Source organism: Podarcis raffonei, chromosome 11, assembly GCF_027172205.1.
Source record: "Podarcis raffonei isolate rPodRaf1 chromosome 11, rPodRaf1.pri, whole genome shotgun sequence".
Classification (NCBI taxonomy): Eukaryota; Metazoa; Chordata; class Lepidosauria; order Squamata; family Lacertidae; genus Podarcis; species Podarcis raffonei.
In genome coordinates this window covers 17,287,956-17,312,171 of record NC_070612.1, presented here as the reverse complement: position 1 = coordinate 17,312,171, position 24,216 = coordinate 17,287,956, and the positions used below count along the sequence as shown (strand labels likewise).

General features: G+C 40.2%; 1 protein-coding gene across 5 annotated transcripts; it reads left to right on the top strand.

Annotated features, from left to right (window-relative positions):
* Window positions 1-346: 346 nt before the first annotated feature.
* Window positions 347-22,857, top strand: NADK2 (NAD kinase 2, mitochondrial). Of its 5 annotated transcripts, none has more exons than XM_053408046.1 (12): window positions 350-940; window positions 7,481-7,569; window positions 9,833-9,921; window positions 10,363-10,444; window positions 11,462-11,545; window positions 14,830-14,966; window positions 15,311-15,389; window positions 17,059-17,202; window positions 18,570-18,625; window positions 18,722-18,775; window positions 19,139-19,262; window positions 20,442-22,857. In XM_053408046.1, the coding sequence occupies exons 1-12, from the start codon at window positions 509-511 to the stop codon at window positions 20,578-20,580; spliced, it is 1,509 nt and encodes a 502-aa protein (XP_053264021.1). In that variant the 5' UTR covers window positions 350-508; the 3' UTR covers window positions 20,581-22,857. The 5 variants fall into 5 exon arrangements, with proteins under 5 accessions (XP_053264023.1, XP_053264021.1, XP_053264022.1 ...); XM_053408047.1 differs by having other exon boundaries at window positions 358-940; window positions 17,107-17,202; XM_053408048.1 differs by lacking the exon at window positions 10,363-10,444 and having other exon boundaries at window positions 347-940; window positions 9,833-9,931.
* Window positions 22,858-24,216: the final 1,359 nt, after the last annotated feature.

Here is a 24,216-nt window from a genome sequence, read left to right as displayed (position 1 = left end):
ATGGGCGTTTTCTGGATTGGGTGACGGCTGCGCAGGCGCAGAAAGCGAGTCGACGTCGAAGGCCCGTATTGGACCGGCCGGGCTTTAGAACGCGTGGGAGCGCGATGTTTTACTTCTGAGGCAAAAAAGGGGAGGGGGGGGAGAGAGAGAGAGAGAGAGAGAGAGAGCGAGCTCGCGGCGCCTGCGCACAGTGTCCTTTCCCTCCCGCTCACCAACCGCCCCTCCCCTTTACGCCTGCGAGAGTCGGAGCGCTCACGTCGGCTACGTCCGTGCGTCAGGCGGCGCGCGCTGAGCAGAAGGGGGCGGGGCTGTGCGTGCGTGCCTGTGTGTTGCTTTGCCTCGCCCCGCCCCCCCACCCCCGCCACTTTCCCGAGCGCGCGCGCCGCGCTGTTGTGGCGCAAAAACCTGAGGCGAGGGAAGGTCGCCGCTCTGTCCCTTCGCCTCCCTCGCGGCTGTGGTGGTTGTGGCGGCCGCGGCGGCTCCAGGAGGAACCCCGCGAGCCCGGGCTATGACCTGCCTCCCGAGCTACCTGAGCGGCGGCAGTCCCTCCGCCGCCCTCCGCGCCTTGCTCAAGCCTTCCCGGAGGCACCAGCCGCCTGCCCCGCCGCCGCCTCACAGCCACCTCGCCTTAGCGCCCAGCGCAGCCCGCCTGGCCGCGTCGGTGGCTTCAGCCGCCGCCGCCGCCTTCGCCGCGTCCGGGCTCCCCTCTCAGCCGTTAGCGCTGGCGGGGCGAGGGTTTTCGCCGCCTCCGTCCCCTCCGTCCGCCTCGCAGCGCTGCCTCAGCTCGGATGCTTCCTCGGAGCTCCCTTCGCGGTCGGGAGGCGGCGGCGTCGGGTTCCGCCCGGCCCGGGTGGTGGTGGTGGCCAAGACGACCCGCTACGAGTTCGAGCAGCAGCGGTACCGGTACGCGGGGCTCTCCGAGGAGGACCTCAAGCAGCTGGTGAGTGGAGGTGCTCGGGGATTTAAATCTTCCCTTTTGGCCTGCAAATGACCCGAGATCATAGAATGGCAGAGTTGGAAGGGAACCCCGAGGGTCATCTAGTCCAACCCCCTGCAATGCAGGGAATATGCAGTTGTCCCTTAAGGGGATCGAACCGCCAACCTTGGCGTTATCAGCACCACACACGCACCAACTGAGCTATTCAGGCTGGATGGGAGACCACCTAGCATAGCTTTCAACTTTTCCCTTTTCTTGCTTGGAATCCTATTCGGAATAAGGGAAGTTCCCTTTAAAAAAGGGAAACGTTGACAGCTATGTCACCTGGAAACCGTTATGGCCTTGACTTCCACAGGTAGGAGAAATGCTGGTTATGTATGTGCTGAATATTCCTCTTAAAGGAAAAATAACTGGGAAGAGGTTGTGTCCATACAAGAAAAAGAGGCCATAGATACAAACAGATGTATCATGTGCTTTCATTCAGCAAGCCCACTTAACTGCATCTGCTTAAATAAGGGTTTAGTGCACAAAAGTTTATACCACAGTAAGTCTTGGTGTTTGCAGTCCAGTAGGCAGCCTCATCTTTGTGCATGTATAAGCCAGACCTTGACATGAACACACATTCTTTCTCTGATAACAAGGTAAGTTAGCACAGGGAGGTGACTGTTGGCGGCAGATACTTAACACCCCAAACAGCACCCAATCAACAACACTTTTTGTGGTTTGTAGTAGTGGCAATTTTTCAAGCTGGTGTGTGGCTGGGGAGGAGTTCCTTTTTAGTAACAGTATTTGGTGATTGCCTGTTTATTCTACCTACTAACTCAGTATGAAAGAAGCATAAATGTAGCGGGGACCACCCAAACTGACTCCCTCCTTATTATAGTGACTGTGTAGTATCAACAGGTATAATTTGAATGAATGGGAAAGCTGTGGCCCTCCAAATTTGTTGAATTCCAGCTCCATCTGCCCCAACCATTATGGTCAGATTGTAGTTCAGCAACATCTGAAAGGACACAAGTTCCAGAGCCATGATCTATATGCTTACCATAAATCAGTTTAACTTGAGAAACAAATAAAAATATGTCTGCCCATTAAGTGTACAAGAGTTTGGCAGAGAACACTTTTGGGATGAGTGGTTCAGAGTTCAAATTCCTAACTACCAAAACAATTTGGAGTACCACCCTTGCACCTTTTCCAAGAAGGGGAGGGCCAAACTTATACAGTCATACCTCGGGTTGAAGTTCCTTCAGGTTGAACGCTTTCGGGTTGTGCTCTGCGGCGACCCGGAAGTAATGGAATGTGTTACTTCCGGGTTTCACCGCTCGCACATGCGCAGACTGTCAAAATGACGTCACACGCATGTGCGGAAGCGGCAAATTGTGGCGTCGCAGGTTGCGTTCGCTTCAGGATGCGAACGGGGCTCCAGAATGGATCCCATTCGCATCCTAAGGTACCACTGCATTTGGATATGGTTGCCCATCTTTTCCCCCCTTACAACTTTTTTGGAGGGCATGTGTACAACTGGGGCAGAAAATGAGTTAATACGGAAAAGACCTCATCCTTTTGTTCCTGGTTTTATCTACTCAAGGCTGCATCTGAGGGTTAATAAAACAAAAGAACAAAAAATGACCACAGAATATTAACACTTGTGCAGTTTGGCCTTATGCTGCCATCTATTATTTGGTTAATTGCATACAGATTTATTTATTCCAAGGATATTGTCATCTGTCAGTATTCACAACATTATGATAGTACCATCAGCCATTTGCTCTTTGATGCATCTAATAACTTTTACTACTAAGAAAATAGGTGTTTTATCTGGCCAGCGCTTGGGCTTCGAAAGATCAAGACTTTAATACAGAATCACTTGATTAAGGAAGTGGCAGTTATACATGTTTCCACACCCACAGGTTCACATGGCAGTGACTGCTAACACAGATTCATCATGATTATTTACTCTTCAGGAAAGTACCATCTATTTTGGCAGCACTCAGCCCCAGTCCAACTACCTAACTTGCAGCCATGTGAGGCTAAAATTATTGGGTCTGAAGGGAAGGCAAGTTAAATGAACTGTTGCATACTCCTGATGTGTGTATAGTGCTGTCTTTTACCCTTCTGCCTTAAATATATACTTTGAGGCTATAAAAGAAATAATTTATCACATAAGTATAGTATATGTAATACATTTACTACCTCATGCCATCTCAGCGCACCTCTATAGCAGTCATAGACTGCTCATTCCACCCACTCAAAATTATATCACAGGCCAGATTCACTATGTTGTTAGCCAGGCATTTTGTCATATAAAACTCTTCTGCCACGTCATTTGCTAGCTGCTTCTACTGCTTTGAAATTGGAAATTTTAGGTTTTCCAGTTGCTTGACTACTGCTTTTCTGTGAGCTTCAAAACAATTTGTTTCTACAAAATAAGTGGCTTGCTATAGAGCAGTACTCTCACACAGTCATCAGTGACTGGCTGCTATGGAGCCAAGGACTAGCTTCTTTGTAGGAAATATGGTGCCATTAAGCTCGCTCTTGTCATTCTAGTCCTGCTCTGCTTTTGAGATGGCAGCAGAGGGGATTGTGGTGTCAGCCCTTTAAAGTAGTATAACTCCTCAGGTTCTTTTCTCTTCAGAGGCTGCCTTGGCTTTGGAAACAGTAGTTCTTAATCAGTGATATTCATTCTGCTCTGATTCTGCCAGTTGGCAAAATCTCTTAGGCTTTCTTTTCCCACAGCCTTAGAAATTCTCTTACTGATGTGAAACACTTTTGTATATTCAGTTCCTGGCAAAGTAGATACAAAAGTAACTTCTTTGAACACTGTTGTAGTCTTCTTTGCATTATCTTATGAAATGTTTGCCGTATTCATTGTTCTCAGTGGTTTTCTCTTTACATATTTTCCTTATCTTGCATCATACTAACAGAGAAGCACAGAGTTTTTCTTCCTACCTTGCATGTTCCTCATACAATTTCTTAGCCAATTTCGTAGGGGTGTATTTGTTATTTTGTGATGTACTTCTCTGAATGCTTAGCCTCTCAACTGGTTATTGTCAAACATTTCAGTTTTTCTTATTCTAATCATCCCTATCCTTCAATGGACTGTTCTGCTTTGAGGGGTTGCAAGTACCTGGCTTTGTGGCTGTTCAAAAACTTGTTTAAAGCATTTTTTAATTTTTTTAAAAGCACTCTCCCAGCCCTTCTAAATAAACTTTTAGGTGGGAAGGGCTTGCGTTTTTTTTGCTTGATATATTGGCCAGCCAATCAGTACTGTAAATTGGACTGCAAATCCCATCCCGGTAAGAAGTTCATATATGTAGTGCAAACATAGTGAGTGTGCTTCCATAGCATATTCACCACTGATATTTTTGGTATTTTGATGTATCCCAGAATATCACAGGCTTTTTGCTCTTAAGTTACCTTAGTTCAGTTCTTTGCACATATTGTGATTGGTTTTTTACATTGTGCCCTTTTATCTAGTTAACTTTGCTCAAATAATGTAGCAGACGCAGACCTAATAAGCAAAGAAAAAAGGTGATTTTAAAAAATACGTCTGGAGTCTACACTATGCAAAAGAACAGAGGCTCCATATTTTATTTTATTTGTCTTGGCATGTAGCATCGCTGTAAACTAATATTTTAAAATCTTTGCTAACCTTGCTGATTTGGTTTCTTGCAAATTTTCCACTTGTGTCCCTACTTGAGCATCTTAAAAGCAGAACGTGATAGGATAGATTACAGAAAGATTGGAACTCTCTTATAGATCTTTCCTTTCTGGAGTTTGTTTCTGCCAGGACATTCTTAACACTGTGAGTTTACTTTGGTTTGGACATACGCAGTTCATGAAAAAGATTGTGATAATGAGTGTTTACATTGTCTTCTGACAGGACAATCCAACGTTCAGGCTCTTTGAAGACATCATTTTCAAGTGAAGCAATATTTTCACTGAACAAAATTCATTTCATTGTGTGGTTTGTTTGAGAAACTGACCTCTGAAATGACAATCTTTGGAATCTTTGACGTACATGAATTGACTTGATCTTCAAACTATTGTCATGGCAACTCTCTTTAAACAAAGGTGCTGTACACAAGGTTGTGGAATGTCCTGCCATGTGATGCCCAAAATCTTCCTGACGCAGTGCATTTGGAAGGCACTGAGGCATCACTCCTGGCGGGTGTAAGTTGTCCACAGCAGCTGGCTCAGCACGCAAGCCTCGTAGACCATCTTGGTATTGGTCATTAGCATCACATTATCACACACCCTTTTTTGTTCAGAATTTTTATGGTCACTAAAATTCTTTTTTAAAACAATTGAGAATGTTGTTGTTTTTTATAACATTTTACTAATTTTCCAAAAATAAAAACAACAACAGTACAAAAACAAAACAAAACAAATTGACTTCCCTCTAGTCCCTTCCTTGGTTCTGTTATTTATCAACATAGTTTCATTGTCAATTTTGCCATTTCAGCATATTCCTTTAATTTAACTTGCCAATCTTCCTTTAGTTGGGACAAAAACAATTGAGAATGTAATGTAGTATGTTTGTTACTTCTGTTGGGGTATTCCTGTGGAAGGATTAATTTAGAGATTGGTTCATTTAGTTACATGGTTCCATTTCATTCTCGCCTTGTTTATACAACTCGCTGCTATGTGGCTTTTTGCTCATCTCCCCACTGAGTATAGTGTGATACATTTGCTGGATTTTTAGAGAACATAGATGTGCCATGAAGGAAACAGGTGGTTATGTTCCTGTCTTTTCAGTTTAGTTCCTGCCCTGGCGTTCATTGTATTCTGTTGCATGTTGTACTCTAATGAACACTTACAGAGCTAAGACAAAATTAAGTGGCAGCTTTTCATCCACCTTCCCACAGACCTATGTGCTGTCACTATATGTTTGTAACATGTACAGCTTGTATGTTAAGAATATAACTTACTTTAAACATGCAGTATTGAGAGAATTCGGACAAAATTCTCAGTTTATTCAAGCAAGTATTTGTAAGCAGATTGAAACCTGCTGAGAATTGCAATCAAGTAAACAGGCTGGCAGGCCAAAATTCTGAAGGCTAAGGAGAATTACAATGAAGTGTGCTCACAAAAGATGGTGACATTCGTAAAAATGAATTTAGGCATATTTTGTTTCCCTCTTCTGTAAGCTCAGTGACTTACTTGATTTTATTTTATATTTTGTTTTGGGTGACACTCAGTGGCACATGAACAGACTTCCTCTTTCCTCCATACATGCTCCTCCAAAATCTGCTCCAGAAGGATGGTGGCTTTTCTGGAGCTGATTTTTCGGGTGCTCAGAATGCTGCAGCGGAGGAGAAAAAGAAGAAGCCATGTTGTGCAAACAGAAATCATTTGTGCAATCTTGCAGGCATCACTCGATGTTTCTCTTTTTTTATTCTTCGATGCATGTGAAACTCCTAACTTTCTACAAGTTTTCTCCCTACTCTCTACAAGTTTTCTTAAGCATTTAGTGGTTTAATTGCTGATGTTCTCCTTATTTTCGATCATTTTGTCACCTTGGGCACTTTTCTAAGAGTTATACTAGGATAAAAATTTACTTAAATATTTTTTGTGTGTATATTCAGTGGTCCCCAGAAAGGCTTGCCAGTGGTGGCCAGAAATTTAATTTTCTTACTAGAGGACAAAGACCTCAAAATACACAACCACAGGAGTAAGAACTTTTTAAAAGTTGGCAATAGTATAGGTACACAGAGTGCCTCTTTCAGTATGGTGTCATCGTGCTTTTCGTGCAGTATCCTCTTGCCAGGTAGTAGATAGAGAAGTAACAAAGCCAAGCTTCTTTAGTGACTAGAAACAGTTGCCAGTCCGATGCTATAATGCACCATGACAGGAGATACTGCTCCTAATTTGTTCTAAACTGCTGCTCTCATTTCATCCCAATTCAGAACTCTTAGTAAAACTTATTTTAGGTTATGTCTTATTATACAGTAGTTGATTGCAGCGTTTGAAATTCACCAGGCACATTTTGTACCTGGCTATTGACCACTTGTGACCAAATGATCTGGAGGTGCATGCCTCGGATCTTGGCTGTTTTCACACACTAACAACACATCCTATATAATACTATTTGTTATATTTTATCTGCACAATCAGAATGAATTTCAGGAACCAAAAAGTCGTATTGAAAATGTCCCCAAATGGCAACTAGGCATTCCGTTTTGGCAACTATAACCCTGGTTTAAGGAGCCATTTTGCACCTAGCTCATATATTTGAGTTTCTAACACTGGTTGAATGGTATGTCAGAATGCATATGGCTGGTAGAATAGAACTGTATACTGGAACTTTTCATTAAAATGGTAGTGATCCACATGCTTATATGCAGATTCTGAATTTTGAGCAACATTTAAATACTTTCTCGCTTGCTTGGTTTTAGAGAATAAACCATTTTCATGTTTCTGACAGTTCCAATTTTCCATAAATAAATTTAGCTTTTTCAAGCTTAGCTGTTTACATACTGTTTTCACATGCTTAGAAAATTACTGCCAACTTCATTAGATTTTGATTTTTGTCTTTCACAGCTTGCATTAAAAGGGTCTAATTACAGTGGACTACTGGAGCGACATCGGATTCATACAAAAAATGTGGAGCATGTAGTAGATAGTTTAAGGTAAGGGTATGTATCAATAATAATGATTATAATAAAAATAAATTATATAATAAATAATTTCAGAGAGCAGAGGTTCTAGGAGTTTGGCACATAATTCTAATGCCCAGTATATGAAATTATAATTACTCTGATCCAGTAAACTATGTTTATACATATTTGGGCTGGGCGATATCTGGTTTTCAACATCATGATATATCACCAGCTAAACTTCACAATATACCGATATATCACAATGTCTGAAAAAAGGATGGAGCTGTGTGGAGGCATTGGCAGGCTTCATGGTTTTTCCTGCATCATGGTTTTTGCTGGTGCCTGCTCTTTTGATTTGCTGCACCCTGCAGGAGGCAGGGGAGAGCTGAGCTGGCAGAGTTAACGGGCTGCAGGAGTTGAGAAAAGCATTGGCTGGCTTCACAGTTTTTCCCACATTGTGATTTTTGCATAGCACACATAAACACACACATCATGATTCACGATATATTCCCAGGTCAAAAAGTATGAAATTGATATCAAAATATGGACGGTTTGAGGTGATTTATCATCCAGCCCTAATACACATGAAGGGAACTGTATATATAAAAGAAAGGGAAAACTGACTCTTTGCTTCTTTTTCTGTTAGCAGCCCTCCACATTCAGTTTCAGAAGTTTCTCATAGTTCAAACAAGATAGTTGGGGCATTTTAGTTTAGAGAAAGGCATGTAGGAGGGGACATGATAATGATGTATAAACCTATGATAATGGTGTATAAAATTACACTTGGTGTGGATAAAATGGAGAGAGCAAAATTATTCTTTCCCCATAATACTAGAACTCAGGGACATACAGTGAAGCTGAATATTGGAAGATCCAGGATCAAAAAAAGTAAATACTTCACATAGCACATAGTTAAATCATGGAATTTGCTCCATTTGCAATAGGTTGTGGTTGCCACCAACTTGAATAGCTTTATTTCTATTAATTTATTTAATCCTTTTAAAAAAGCCACCAGTGGATATATTCTACCCCTACTGTATTGCTTTGAATACCAGTTTCTGGGAATCGCAGGAGGGGAGAGCGCTGTTGCACTGAGGTTCTGCTTGTGGTCTTCCCAGGGCCATCTGTTTGGCTACTGTGAGAACAGAGTCCTGGACCAGAATAGCGTTAGGCTTGATCCCACAGGGCTCTTATTTTCTCTGTTGAAAAAGATGTACAAAGGTTATCTGTATACAGTTCTCTGCATACACAAGTGTCAGTGTGCATTCAAAGCTATTGTTGCATCATTTAACCAAACTGGACAACAGTAGGATATTGTTGAGTTTTTGACTGACCTTGTAATCAGTAGAACATAACCGGCAGTCTCACTTTTGAGTTAGTTTTCAATTGAACAACATAGTAACAACCACAAACTATTTTTGTTTGTTTTTTTCTTTCAACAACACACACACACACACACACACACACACACTCATTGATTGGTATAAAACCTCCAAGTGGTTTACACAAAAACCCCTACAATTACTAAAAGATGGTTAGAAGCAGGTGTTTAAAAAGCATTCAAAAGATAATTAAAGTCATCAATAATCTAACTACAATTTTAACTACAATTTACACTACAGGTTTTGATATATATATGTGCAGGTTTTGCTGACACTAGGTTGAGCTCTTCCTGAATAACAGCCCAAAAACTTTTGATACATAATCCTGTGTTAGTACATCAGATTTAGCAGTGGAAGGTGATGAAAGGGAAGCATTATAGCAAAACCCCTTCTATGTAAATCAAGAGTAGTTAGCCTGTTGGCCTTGAAGTTGTTGGTCTCCAACTCCCTTCAGCCACAGCAAGCATGGCTGATAGACAGGGAAGGTGGGATGTAGTCTATCAATATCTGGAGTGACACAAGCCAGCTGTTCCTGCTGTAAAATAATTAGAAGTTTTCAGGGAACTGGTAAGTAGAGTTTGATACAAGTGATAGTTATCTTCCATGGGACTAATAATAATAATATTTTTTTATTTATACCCCATCCATCTGGCTGGGTTGCCCTGGCCACTTTGGGCGGCTTCCAACACACATAAAAAAAACATAATAAAACATCAAACATTAATAGTAACAATCAGATCCTATATAAAAAGTCACAATAACCCAATATTCATACTTGTGGTGTGTTTTGCTTCCCTTTCCTGAGGTCATTATCAAAGTTATATAAACTAGCTTTTTAACTTGACAGTTTGCATTCCTTTTAAGCCCTTCAAACCTGACTAATAATCACTTGCATTTCCATAAATCTTCAGGAATGAGAAGATTGAGGTCCGACTTGTGAAGCGCAGAGAATATGATGAAGAGACAGTTCGGTGGGCAGATGCTGTTATAGCAGCAGGAGGTATTAACTTGTGAGTGGGGATGGGTATTTTGAATTACAACAAACTTGCAGGAATAATTGTTTAGCAATATGAAGAATTGATCAGTTGGCTTATCAATAAATAAGTCTTAACCTGAACTACCAGAATAAAGTTGATTTAGTGTCAACACACGCAGGGGTCTGGAATGTAACCCTTACACAAAACACTCATTGCCTGTGTACAAATTATGAAACATTCTGTAGAGGTTGTTACCTAGGCTTTGTGCACCTGTTTTTCTTTTTCTTCAAAGGTATAATTTCCTTATGGCAAATTGAGTTCCGTATCAGAATCTATTTTCACTCTTAATTTTATACAATAACGGTTTAAAAGTTTGAGCACAAAATCCTCTGTACTTGATGCTTCCATTGGAATATTTAAATCTTATGTAAAAGTAATCTGATCTCAAACTATTTTTCATCTAGGTGATGGCACAATGCTTTTGGCAGCCAGTAAGGTGTTGGACCAGTTAAAACCAGTTATTGGAATAAACACAGACCCAGACAGGTGAGCCTAAGGCTTACAGATACCTTGCCATATTATAAGCCACATAATTAAAAATCTAGTGGCCTGTGAGTGCCATGTGGGGCATTTTCTGTCATTGATATGCATACAGTGACTTCCTTTGCCAGTTTATTATGCACATTATTCACAGTTTTTCCTTATTTCTCACAAAATTGATTGCGTATTTGTGACTTCTGCATGGGTGTAAATGGTCAAAGCTAGGTAAGAGTAGCATGGACAGACATTGAATTTTAACTATAATGTCCAGCTAATCTAGGATATATTTTAACTGGGCTATTGTGTAGTATGCTAACTATGACTGTACATCAGGGATTGCCAGATTGGCACCCACAGGGTCCATGGTGCCTGCAAAGGCCTTCATTGTTGTCCCCAGGTGGGGCCCTAGCTTTCATTTTAAAACATAGCAAGACTTTAACCCTCCTACAAAGAAAGTTATAAAACAAAATGTGCAGGTACACTTCTAAGTGATTCTGTAAAATGAGCAAACCTGGCTGCTTCTGCCTGTCAGTGCTTTTAGCCAAGGAGTGAAGTCAGAGCAGTGATTGATAAATGAGTTGTTTAGACAGCCCACAATATGAATCCTTGGGACCCTAAGGAGCTGCTGTTTCCCCCTCCCATTTAATACCCTTTTCCTGCTTATTTCTTAGGCAGAATTTCAACAGGTTAATCCTTTTCTTGTGTGGAAACACAATTATGTGAAAGGCTTCACCATGATTGTACACTCTCTAATTTAGCGTTATGCCCCCATGGCAGCCATTTTGTTGTTTTTAGTCACTTCAATACATGAACAACAATTGTTGGAAAATAGAGTGCCTAGGCATATCTTGCATAGAATGCTGTCTAAAAGTGAAAATTGCCCAGCTAGCTACAATAATGTAATCCAGTATTGTATTACTCCCTTTTTTTAGAATGGGTGAGAGGGAACATATCTTTGCCTGAAGGAGGTAACAGAATACTGTGATTTCATGCCTTATTCTCGCCTTGTTACGTTCTATTCAGATCTGAAGGCCATTTGTGTTTACCTGTACGATATACACACTCATTTCCAGATGCCCTACAGAAACTTTATCGTGGTGAGTTCAGGTAGGTTAGAGCTTACGTATCTCTAGACAATTGTTTTAAAGAAATGTAATTTTTTGTATTAATACAGCTATACTGGGGAACAGACCTGAAGACTATTTGTTCCAGCTCTGCATCAATGTGGGAACCAGTGTGTCCAAAACAGTACTTAGTGTGATTTGTGGAACAGTCACACATTTCCGTTTTATACAGAATGGCTTGAAACTGGGAGCACAGATTAAAGCTGAAGGAGTTATGCGGATGCAGATTTTTTAAAAAAATGTTCAGATTCAAGGGGCCACTACACATCCCTAGAATTTATTGAGTCTGCAGTCCATATTAAAGTAGTGCAAAAACATTTATACTCAGTCAGGTCTTGGGCTGATTATTGTATTGTTTTTATTGTTGTTGTTTTTATCATGTTGTGGTTTTATGTTTTAAACCACTCTGTGATCTCCAGATGAAGGATGGTATATAAATTAAATTATAAATTAAAATGCATTTAAAACATAGAATGTACCGTATTTTTTGCCCTGTAGGACGCACTTTCCCCCCTCCAAAAATGAACGGGAAATGTGTATGCATCCTATGGGGTGAATGCAGGCTTTTGCTGAAGCCTGAAGAGCGAGAGGGGTCAGTGCGCACCAACCCCTCTCGCTCTCCAGGCTTCAGGAAGCTATCTGCAAGCCTTGGGAGCCCAGCGGGAGTTCCCGTCGGGCTCCCTAGGCTTGCGGATAGCAGCCTGTTCTGGGGTCGGGGGAAGCTCGGGCTTCCCCCGCCCCAGCCCTGTGCCTGGGGGGGAAATAGATATTTTTTCTTTATTCCCCCCCCCCCAAACTAGGTGCGCCCTATAGGGCGAAAAATACGGTATATATATATAGAGCCTTCTATACGAGTAGTAAAATACTGAATTTGGCCCAGTAGCAGATAAACAGCCAGTGCAGATCTCACAGATAAGATATTTATATATGCTTGACCCTACAAGCAGCCTGGCCACAGTGTTATCAACAGCAGACCTTCCTTTCTTGAAGCCTGCCTTAAAGCAGGATATGATTCTTTTGTTCAAACTGTTAGGTACACATAACGGTAGATATACGGTAACTCCTGAAAGTGAACTCAGCTGGTAAGTGCCCAGCAGGATTATAGACAATACAGGGTCACTGAGAAATAAGAGGGAGCTATCAACACTTAAAGCAAGCCTGGAGTTAGCTAAAATACAAAAGAATTGGTGTGTGTGGTTTAAAACAGCACGAACAAAACCCCAAAAACAGCCTAAAGAGGACTAAGCATGCTCAGTGATCACAGAATGCCAAGAATCTGTAAAGGCATGCGGGAGTGGAATGGAGCATGGTGGAGGACGACATGACTGGAATGCTGAACAGGTCCCTCTTGTAAATAGCTTTAAATGATGGTGAGTTATTCCTCCCCTTTTCCAGTATTACAGCTCAGTTTGTTCAGGAGGATGGGAAAAGAAAGTGATCCTTCACTTTGTGGTGAGCACCTTGCTAGGCTACCAAGATTTCGTGGTTCACACACCTTCTGACAACCTCCTGTTCAGATGGAGGAAAACACAGAAAAGCTGTTCTATACTCAGCAGTTTAATAAAATGGCATTAAATGCACAATGTAATCAGTCATCATTTAGTCTGGATAATTTTGGAATTTACAGAATTTTTGACATTTTGCTGAATGTGTTGCATTTGGAGGTTTGTGTTAATTATCGAAACAGATAAAATAATACCACTTATTTCACTAAAGATTGTTAGGTAATAAATTCATTGATGTTTGAGTGGTCTTGTTCATGTTGTGTTACATGGGAGGATATTCATTCCACTGGTGGAGGAAGAGGGGTGCAGGGGGAGCGCACCGCCCCTGGCAGCGCAATCCTGGTGGGGTGCCATCGTGGCTGCCCCTCCCTGCCTGCGGGTGGCGCGCCACGTCCCCGGGACGCTGCCAGCCACGCCCCCGCCTGCTCTCTGCCCCCTGGTGCTGGAGCATGAAACTCTGCCACTGATTCATTCCAATCTTTTGAAGACTCAGAATTTAGTTATGCTGCATGGACATATTTTAGGAGATCAGCTGAGTAAAACTATAGAGATATATCTGACACTAATGATTTCATCACAGCTATTGCTGATCGGTGTGCAAGAATCAATACCCGGCAAGGCAAATTTTAGATGTTTTGGAACATTTACTGTTGACACACACAATAATAGGCATTTAATTCTGAAGCATACTGGAGATATCTTTATAGCCAAGGATGGGAAACCTGTGGCCCTCCATATACTGCTGGACTCAAACTCCCTCAGCCCTAACCTACATGGCCAGTAGCCAAGACTGATGGGAATTTTAGCCTAGCAACATTTGGAGGGACACAGATTTCTCATTAACTTTATACCAATCATAATACCTTCATATAGAACGAATGGGATTGGGTTTTGTTTTTTATCAACTGGTTTAAAATGTTGCAAGCTATTTTAAAGTTAGGCACAAGAAGTCTTCAAAGCAGAAATTAAATCCTGCTGTGGTATAGTCTCATAATAGCTTGAACACCACTACCATAAAACCGGTTAATTAAATAGGGTGTCTTTCTGCAATGTGATCTTATAAATGAAGTTGGGACTTGCTATTGTTTGATGGCACTAAGTTTTGTCTGTAATGAAAATCAGTAAAGATAAATATTAAATTTTAAAATAACTTGATCAGTAATGATAAATATTAAATTAAAAAAATAACTATTGTTGTGTGCAATAAACAGAGGTAGAGATAACAGTGATAACCTTTCGGTGATATTATCAGGGACTACCCAGGTTCTCTTTATACCTTTACATTCACCAAAAGAACTTCTGTGTTTCACCTAGGGGCAGAGGCAGAACTGAGTTACAACTAGTTGTTGATTTGAGAGATGGGGAACCCTCCTTTTCAGGGTCAGGGAACTTCCAGCTTATGGGTCTAATTCGGCTGGACACTACTCCTTATTTGGCCCCCAAGACTGTTTCCCTCAGACATTGCCCACATCTGACAACATACAAACTCCTGATGGCTTTTTGAAGCAGGGCTTGCTGACAGCTAGCCTCACTGGGATCTTCTGCACTAAAAAACCTAACCCCTGGAATGGTCTCCGTTGAATGTCTGATAACTTCCCCCACACTGTCTTGTAAGTTTTAGAGTTTAAAAGCTTACATTGTATTTTGTAACATTTTGGTTGCCCCAGTAAAGATTTTATTTTCTTGAACTATTGATTCATGCAGAAAAATTGCCATACATTTCAGTTTGTTTGATTCTTGTTCTATTTTCTCCTTTTTAAAGATGGCAGTGGCGGCAACGAATCCGTTTATATCTTGAAGGGACTGGCATTAACCCTGTCCCTGTTGACTTGCATGAACAGCAGTTGAGTCAAGAACAGCACAGCAGGGCCCATGTTAATGGAAGATTTCAGGATCAAAGTGAGTATAGTTTCAATCCTAAAATATAACCCACACGCTGGTGTGCAATGATCTTTTATTCAGTCTTGAGATGTGATGTTAATGCTAATCTCAAATATGTAAGAGAAACATGTTCAGAATAGAAGGTAACTTGTTGATTAAATGCAAGGCCCTCTTCAATAAATGAATAGCCAGACTTTTGTACAATGAGTTCTTTCACATCAAGTGTGTACATCAAGAACCTATTTATTTTGCTCCTGGTTGTCTTCCATATTCACACACACCTCTATAATAATCTTACCATTTTGCTTTCTGGTGATGCTTATCCTGTTAGCCTGTCAGCACTGATTTGCCTATATTTGCAGGGTCTCAGATATCTGAACCACACCTCTTGCCAGTGAGATCATTAAATGAAGTGTTTATTGGAGAATCTCTCTCATCCAGGTATGCTAGAATCATAAGCATTGCTGTTTGGGACTGCTTGTAAACTTCAATATCCTTTCCCCCCCTTCCGTGTGTAATAATATATGCAAATATATTCAGACTTAATTACTGGGTCCAAGTTATACATATTTCTGCAATTTCCCAAATCTGTGAGAAAGCAGCATAGTTCTACATATATATTTTCCTATCATGTTTCAAGAGGACTTATTTGGACACACAAATTTGACTTTGGATTCTTTTCCTGCATGTAGTGTATCATCTTGCATATCAAGTATATGTTATTGAAGTTCTGATCTTCATTGTTTATCACTGACTCCAACCATTTTTTGTAACTGGCTCAAACTGTAAAACAACCTGAAGGGTTATCTAATAGTACACTAATTATTTATCACCCCCCATTTCCACAGTGTATGACAAGACCTCTCTGCATGTTACTGTCTAAAACATATAACACCTTGTATGTAATTAGTAAAAAGGGGGAAATGATTTTTAATCATAGTGTTCAAAACTGTGACCTATTTCTCTTAATTGCTGACACTTTTTCATCTTTCAGTTCTTCCTTGCTTCATGCTTCCTAACACAGTATGTTTTATGTAGGAAAGGAGAATTGAAGCTTGCTGCTTCCCCTCCCCCCAAAAAAATATTAAGCAGAAGGGCATGGAAGATTGTGGAGATCATTCCTTTTCCCTTGCTGGAAGGGATTAAGCATGGGAGCAATACTACCAGTTCCATCTAATAATGGGGATTATTGAAGAGTTTTGAATGAGCAGGCCCATAAGTGTTTTGTGAGTTGAGAATTTGAGGTGTGTGGAGATGATTGAATGATGATCATGGAATGGGATTGCTTGGTCAAGTGGTGGATGAAAAGGTGAATGTTAGGCGTGGTAGACATTTTATATTTTATGGGGTGTAAATTTGGGAAGTGTAGTAGGGAAGTGTGGTAGAAATATCTGTTTAGATGCCCAATTGAGTATTAGGTTGTTGGTAGCCAGTTTGATGCTCTTCAGATTCTGTTGGACTACAGCTCCCCTGATCTCTGACCATAAGCAACGCTTGCTGGGGCTCCTGGGAGTCATTGCCTAACAATATGTGGAAGGCATCATGTTGACTAGCCTTGGTTTAAGTAAAATGAATAGTTTGGAAAAGCAAAACTGGGGGTGGAGAACCCATGCTCCACCAGAAGTGTCTGGATTCTAGCTCCCATCTGCTCCAGCCATCATAGTTAGTGGAGAAAACTGATGGGAGCTGTAGCCCAGCAGTATTTGGAGGGCCAGAGGTATACAAGTTGCAGGCACAAATTCTATTACTTGCAGTTCAGTCTTAAAATTCCTTTTTGATTTCGATGGCACACACATATGGGAAGAAATTACTAAAGCTGTGTGCACTAATGCTGCAGTGTGGGAAATACTTATACCCTGTCCTATTAACTACAGATGAACCCACAGAATCAAGGTAGAAAATTCTAAAAGGCTTTCAAAATGGCTTGCTATCTTACTAACAATTTGCTGTATTTTTGAAAATTGATGAAAACTTACCAATCAAAAATCAACCTTCTTGCTTCATTAAAGAACTGCTGTACTAAATTTAATGTGAAATTTTCAGCCATGTTTGAAATTGCCCTTTTAGATTGGTACGTGCCTGATGTGGGGCTGTGTTCTGTCTTATTCAGGGTGAACTATAAGTCCTGCAAACCCAGTTTTAAATTCTCCCTTCATAGGGCCTCTTACTATGAAATATCAGTTGATGGTGGTCCATGGGAGAAACAAAAGAGCTCAGGTCTCAACATATGCACTGGAACAGGATCAAAAGCCTGGTAAGTTTGGTGTAGCCTTAAAATGTTAGTTCTTTGGCTTTTCCAATACGAGTAATGAGTAAACACATTTTCATAGAAGATTGTTGCACCACCTTGAAGAAATTGAGAACTAGCTCATGAAATGATCAAGTACACTTGAGTTCTATCAAGCTGCAATTCTATACCAACTTGCCTGGAAATTAGATCCATTAAATCCAATGAATCTTAATTTTGAGTTGGCATGTATTGTGTTGAGTTGTTTGGCTTCTGGGTGCCAAGCAGGTTTTTTTTTTTCTTTGCAAAGGATGCAACTTCCCTATGCTAAATTGTGGCTTCTTTTGAAATTCCAGCTTCCAAAGCACTTTGTTAATGCAGGACTGGTGGCTACTGTTGTTAGGGAAACAGAAAATGGGATGGTGGTAATTTTAAAAATGGGTATCCAAAGTTATGTGATTCATTAAATTGTGGTTTTAGTCTCTAAATTCTGTAATAACGTTAGAGTGTGCTACATGTGTAGACAAATAACCAGTTTGAATGCTAATACATGGTATACCTCTGGGACTGTAGTTCTTCAAAATTAAGGTGAGGATGCTTGAATGCTCCCCATGCAACCTAGCAGTTCGAAAGCATGTCCAAGTGCAAGTAGATAAATAGGTACCACTCCGGCGGGAAGGTAAACGGCGTTTCTGTGCGCTGCTCAAATTCCTGTTGGGTTGATACTTTCCAGTGTTTAGGAGATTTCAAGTTTAGGGTTTTTTTGAAGCCAGAAGTTGTAGTAAGGGGTTGAAAGGAAATGTTAGTGTTGCTTCCAGTTGACATAAAATCTGTTCCATTGAGGTTATGCAAGTATTTTTTCTCTCCTGCTTTTCAGCTAGAAATTGGCTCCCAGTTTTTAAAATCCTCTACATTTAAGACAGTAGAGAATGCTAGAGAAAGGTTTGGGAAGTCTCCCAGCTGGAGCTAGTCCAGGTCCTTAAGAAGTACCTTCTTCCACATAAATACTTCCTGTATCTGAATATTCTATTCAGAAGCCCTGCTCGATGTGTCCCTGCCAAGTGATAGGAAGCAGGTGGCAACTGGGGAGAAGATCTTCTCCATGGTAGCATCCTAGCTACATTATAGCCTCCAAGAGGGGTCACCTGGCACTTCATCTGTGATCTTTTCAGTGTCAGATGAAGGGCTTTAAAAACAACTTTTAATCTGAGCTGCTAATGATTTTATTTATTTATTTTACTGGTGCAAAGCTTTTTGGACAGTAAAATTCAGTTTTTGTTGCATTTTAAATGTATCCTAATATTATTCAGTAAGCTACCCAAAGAACATTTGTTGGTGGGCAGCCATATAAAAATACTGTATAATAAAATCCTTGTTTTTATTTCTGTTTGTAGGTCTTTTAATATCAACAAGGTAGCAAATCAGGCTGTGGAAGAAATCCTTAAGATTGGTGAGTTACCAGCACCATAACTATTGACCAGCAAATGCAAAAGATAATTGTATCTAATAGAAGAATTGTGTCTAATTCTTTCTTTTTTTTCAACAGCTAAAAGTTATGAGAGCTTAAGGCTTCCATTGAACAAGGAACTTGTACAGAAAGGTATATTTGACCTTATCACAGTTTCTGAGCTTATGGGCAATATGTTTCCTTTTAACTTTTGCACAGGACTTTGTTTTTCAGAATTGTAGAAATGGACATTATATTATGTATTTAGCTTTCACATCTAATGTTACTCAGTTCTTCGATAGGACAGGCTAACAGTTTTTTTAAATCCTCATAATTAGAGTGAAAATAGAATATGCAGGCAAATATATTTTCACAAATCTTTCAGAATAGGAGTGTAAGTCATTTGTTATTTAAAAAACAAAAGTCTAGCCATTAAAAGCTCAGCTGATTTGAGAACTTACTATTTATTGCTTCACACACGTGCAGAAGCTGATTATCTAATTTGTGTGCTTTCAGTAACAAATGGATATAATGAATCACTACTGTATAGTCCAGAGGAACCCAAGATGTTTTTTAGTATACGAGAACCTATTTCAAACCGCGTTTTTTCAAGTAGTCGACAACGGGGTTTTGCTTCAAAGTAAGTATTGACTGCAGGTGTTTGGTTTAAATTCAAGATTGTGACGAAATATGTAACTACAGTTTTTCAGAGAATAGGAATCCTACTTTCAATCCTGTCATTGAAATGGATTTTTTATTTCATTTTACCATATCATAATCATGGTTCCCAGTTTGACTGACGCTGCTATCCAGTAAGCATCAAGGTGACCCATTGCATCTTTGAAATCGTGAGGAATAAATACTGTTTTAAAAGTTAAATCTAGAGTTTCCTTAACTCATAGTATACCATTCCATGGATCTTTCCTTCCTAATGGTGTTGGCCAGATCTTGTCTTGCTGCATTTATGGAGAAGGCCATTTTAGAGTGGGTGGCTCTGCCCAGCAAGTCTAAAGGCAGGGCTGTTAACATTAGCTTTATCCTATAATCTTGCCTCCCCCCCAAAAAAATATTTTTGCCAGTATTATCTTTCCTTCATTTTAGCTTAGCTATAGAGAAGCAGAAAATACCTTCCTGGTGTTTCTGATGAATAGTTTTTACACCAGGGTTCCCTCCCCTCATCCAAAACACAGAATAGTAATTATATTATTAGATATTAATATGGTTTAATGTTTTAAAGCAGGGATGGGAAGCCTGTGGCCCTCCAGATGTTGTTAGTCTCCTATCAGTCCCAGCCAGCATGGCGTGATCTTACTTTGCATTAGTTCAGAGGGACTTTCAGTCTGCAGGTTTAATACTGTGGCTCATCCCAAATGCATGTACATGTATGTGAACCAGTCATGAAGCCCTCAACGGTTGGAAGCTTTATTTAATACTGCTTTCCTTTCTACACATCCTGAAGCATTAAGCTTTTCAACAGCCCCCCCCCCCAAAGTTTAAAGATAAGTTATTAGGAACAAATGCACATTTGTGGAATACAATTCTGACATAGTATCTGTATTTTGCTGTTGGTTAAATTGGGCAGCTGAGTAGGTGTCATTTGACAGATGAGATCTTAAAACTAGCATACCAGTAAATGGATTTTCGTTTTTAATTGGTTAAGTTGACCTGATTTTACTTCCAATAGTGTAGAGATTAATAGTGATAAAATTACTCAAGCATGATTTTTGTAAAATAGTGTATTCCTTCTAGCTCCCATTGTAAATGAAACTGTTTGCTTGATTTGTAGGTCTGTAGTAGTGTTCTTTAAATGTATTTTCAGAGTTTGCATTCGCTCTCGTTGCTGGGATGCCTGTATGGTTGTAGATGGAGGAACTTCATTTGAATTTAATGATGGAGCAATAGCGTCAATATTGATCAATACAGAAGATGCACTGCGTACTGTTTTGCTAGACGAATGAAGACAAAGTTTGAACTACTCACAATTCAAAGAAGGGATGCTGCCTCATTTCAGATGTGAAACTTGCTCTTTCATATAGACAGACATTGGGAAGCAACAATTGAAACGGCTTTTCATTCCTTTTGGATGAGTAATTCTTGGAAAACCAGTGTTTGTGAAGCCAGCAAAATCGCGACTCTTCAAAATCTTAATGAATCTGGCAGGATACTTTAAAACCTAAGACAGGGCTTGGAACAAGTTGGTGTTAATAAACTGTACAGTTCTGTAGTAGCTATCTAGTACTGATTCTGCAAAATGCCTTGATTCCCCCCTCCCCCATATGTATTTCATTGGTTTCTAAAAGCAAATTATGTTAAAAGTAATTAAGCAAAAAGGTTAGGTCAGTTTTTGAATTTAGCTACCCAAAAGTAACCCTTTTGTATACACCCAAGAATTTTACTTTTCTGATTGGTCATGTTTGATTGTAATGGTTTTCATTGCTTTAGTTTTTCTACAGTTCAGTACCATAAACCCAGCATCTTGTGTCTAAGCTCCCCAAACTCACCAGTTTGATGTTGTGCCTACTTTCTATATGAGGAACCTACGGCTTTCCAGATGTTGCTGGACTGCAACTTCCATCGGCCCTGGCTGGGACCAGCAACATCTGGAGGGCCACAGGTTGTCCACCTGTTCAATAGCAAGAATAAAACTCACTTGAGATTATCCCCACTACCTGTTGAAAATCTGGCTTGCCAACAGTTTCAGCTGTGTTTTGAAAAATGTGTTATGGTAGATTTGTGATAAATTTCCTCACCAGAAAGCATATAGTAATGATTTTTGGCACTCGGTCTTGAACTTCCATTTATTTAATTCAGCACTGTCAGGGTTCCTGATTGGGCCTCTAAGTTATGACCCAGGAGTAGACCGGAAGGGAGAAGTTCCTGTGGCCCATGCTGAAGCCCCGTTTTTGCTGGGGGAAGAGCGTGAGCAATGGCATAGCCAAGTGATGAGGCAAATTACAAAGCCAAGTCATGTCAGAAGGATGCTTTTCTGCCATCCCTTCCCGCACAAATAAGTCCCCTGCTTACCAGGGCTAATTGGTGAAAATACATACCATTCCTTTTTTAAATGCAGGTGTTTGTAAGACACTGAATGCTTTATGAAATGGGTACAACGGGGGGAAAAACTCCACTTGTGCAGTGAGGAAATACTTGGACGTTTTGAAAAGTACTCATTTTTCAACGCAGCCTGTATTCAGTGTTTTTTAAAGGTACATGATTGTGACCAATTTGAGCCAATTTCACATTGCTGGAACTCATGTTCTTTTGCTATGTAGATAAGGCATTACAAACCATAGAACTGTGACTTAGAGCTGACTACTCACCATTGTTTCTTTGAACTAGCCATATGATTATCTGCAAACACGGTATTCAGTAGTGTATTGTGTAGTTTATTGGTTGATGCTACTAAACCCATGCACAGTGCAGTTTTTTGAGAATACTGCCCAATGCATTCACCGTTTACATTTTAAATAGTGGTAATGAACCCTTGGCGTGAGTCAGGTAAATGATGAGGCCTGTTTAAAGTACACAATAAGAAGTTCAAATAACCTTATGTCTTCAGAACATAACATCAAAAGTTAAAGTTCAGAAGCAGTTTTGAAAAGATAGTGTAAGTCTATTTTACAAGGCCACCTTTTAAGAAAAGAAAAAGTGAAGCCATTATACTAGCTCCTTAAACTGCACTGTGAAGAACTTAATGGAGTCTTGAAAGCTCCCACTTAAAATATGTATTGTACAAAATTTCCCATCAGTCGAAGTATCCAGTGAACTGTATTGGTACGGCTGGGGCTTTACAGGTTGTCTGGAAATGTAGTGGGTCCACTGAATTCAGTGGAACCTGCTTCCAAGTAAATCAAATTAAGATGAGGAATAGTAACCACAGAATGTGAAAAGGTGCTGTAATAATTTGAAATGGAGAAAGCTGTGAAATTCATCCACCGAGATTGCAACTGTTTTATGAACTTCTCGATCTAAATTTTTTAAATGACTAAACTTGGAGCATGATCAACCCACACCATGGGGCTAATGCCTGTACTTGAAAAATTCTGGTAAGTCTCACCAGAGCCTTCTCCTACATATGCACATACCCCATGTTTCCTGTGTTCTGTCCCACTGCCAATACACATAAAGTGAAGGGATGGGGAAGCAGGGTTGTGTGGGGATTCAGTACCCATGAGGCAAATAGATCATGGCTCTCAAAATAAAATACTCTATTATCTTCTACTGTGCCAAAGTGATGAAGTCTTTAAAGTGTTTTATATAAAGACAAGTACTTAGGCAAGAAGCTTACAAAGTTGTAAGCAAGGGAAATTGCTTACTCAAACCTATTAGCCAAAAACAATAGTTTAAATGTAATGCAGACCTTCAAACGGAAAAAAGATCAAATGATAGCTGTCCTTCGGGGTGATCTGAAATGTGAATTTGCACAGATGACAAAATAAAATACTATTATTGCACATTTGAAGTGTTCCTGGGTGCCCTCTACTGGTCTTGGTTTGTGACAGGCAAGCATTGTACTAGAGTTTTTTGAGTGTCTGTGTCAAACATTTATAAAATCATAAGGTGTGGGGTTTTTTGTTTGTTTTAGTGAGCTTATTGGGGGTTTATCCTGAACTTTATCAACCACTCCTCTTTCAGCCAACCCCCTCCCTAAGCCAAAAAATTCATTATTATGGGGAGTGGGGTAGTAGCCATTGAAAAGGTACCTGTGGACTTGAGAATGTGGCGGCAGATTATGCTTAGAGCATTTCCTGCTACAAATTATGGGCACTTTCCTGTGTGCGTGGAGGTGCTTTTTGACCTCTTCTCTCCCCTCTAGTTTAAAAAAGAAATCTTTGGAAAGGAGTGCTGCATGGTATAAGAACAGAGGTAGGACATGAGCCAGAATTTGTGTTGAGCCTTGCTTGAAAGAGACTGTACTTTGTGCTAGCGCCACCCTTCCAAATTGCTTGCTTGTGAAGTGGTTCCACTTACTTTGTTCTGATGACTAGATGCAACAAATCTGGTTCCAAGAAATGGGGAAATACAGGTTACAGTACAGGCTCATCTGTTTCTTCCCCCACCCCCCTTTGATATAGCATGTGAAAGCGGTGTGGGCAGTTGTGGTGTTGGTCCCCTGTTGGACTGCTCTAATTATAACCACCATGGCTATATTCGGTGTGATTAAAAAATGCACACACACAAAAATCCAGATCAATCACAGGTCTCACAGCTTAACATGTACTTTGGCTCTAATGGGAACAGGGGGTGAAGAATGTTCATAAAAACAAGACAATCTTTAGAAAGACAATTCAAGCTATTTAAAGACTTATTTCTATATAAATTGTTTGGTGTTAAGGGAGCTGATAAGGCAATTTTATATGTGAAATGTGTGCAAGTATGAAAGCCAACCTATCCCCTCCTAAAATGGTCTAATTCTAGCATCCTGGACTAAAGTGTTCCTGTTAATATTTTAACCAGGATTCCGCATCTTACTAAAAATGCGTTGATATTTGATGTTACTGAGAAATAATGTATGAGGTGGATAGCAATTAATGTAATAAAGGTGAGCTAGTGTTTTGGAAGTATTTTATGTGTCTCTGATGTTTGAATACCAC

What these genes read in the sequence shown, in the direction of transcription:
- NADK2 (XM_053408046.1), top strand. Translation starts at nt 509, where the DNA reads ATGACCTGCCTCCCGAGCTACCTGAGCGGCGGCAGTCCCTCCGCCGCC. An exon ending in GGAGAATCTCTCTCATCCAG is followed by an intron (nt 15,390 to 17,058) that starts GTATGCTAGAAT and finishes TGTCTTATTCAG; the next exon opens with GGTGAACTATAAGTCCTGCA. An exon ending in GGAACAGGATCAAAAGCCTG is followed by an intron (nt 17,203 to 18,569) that starts GTAAGTTTGGTG and finishes TTCTGTTTGTAG; the next exon opens with GTCTTTTAATATCAACAAGG.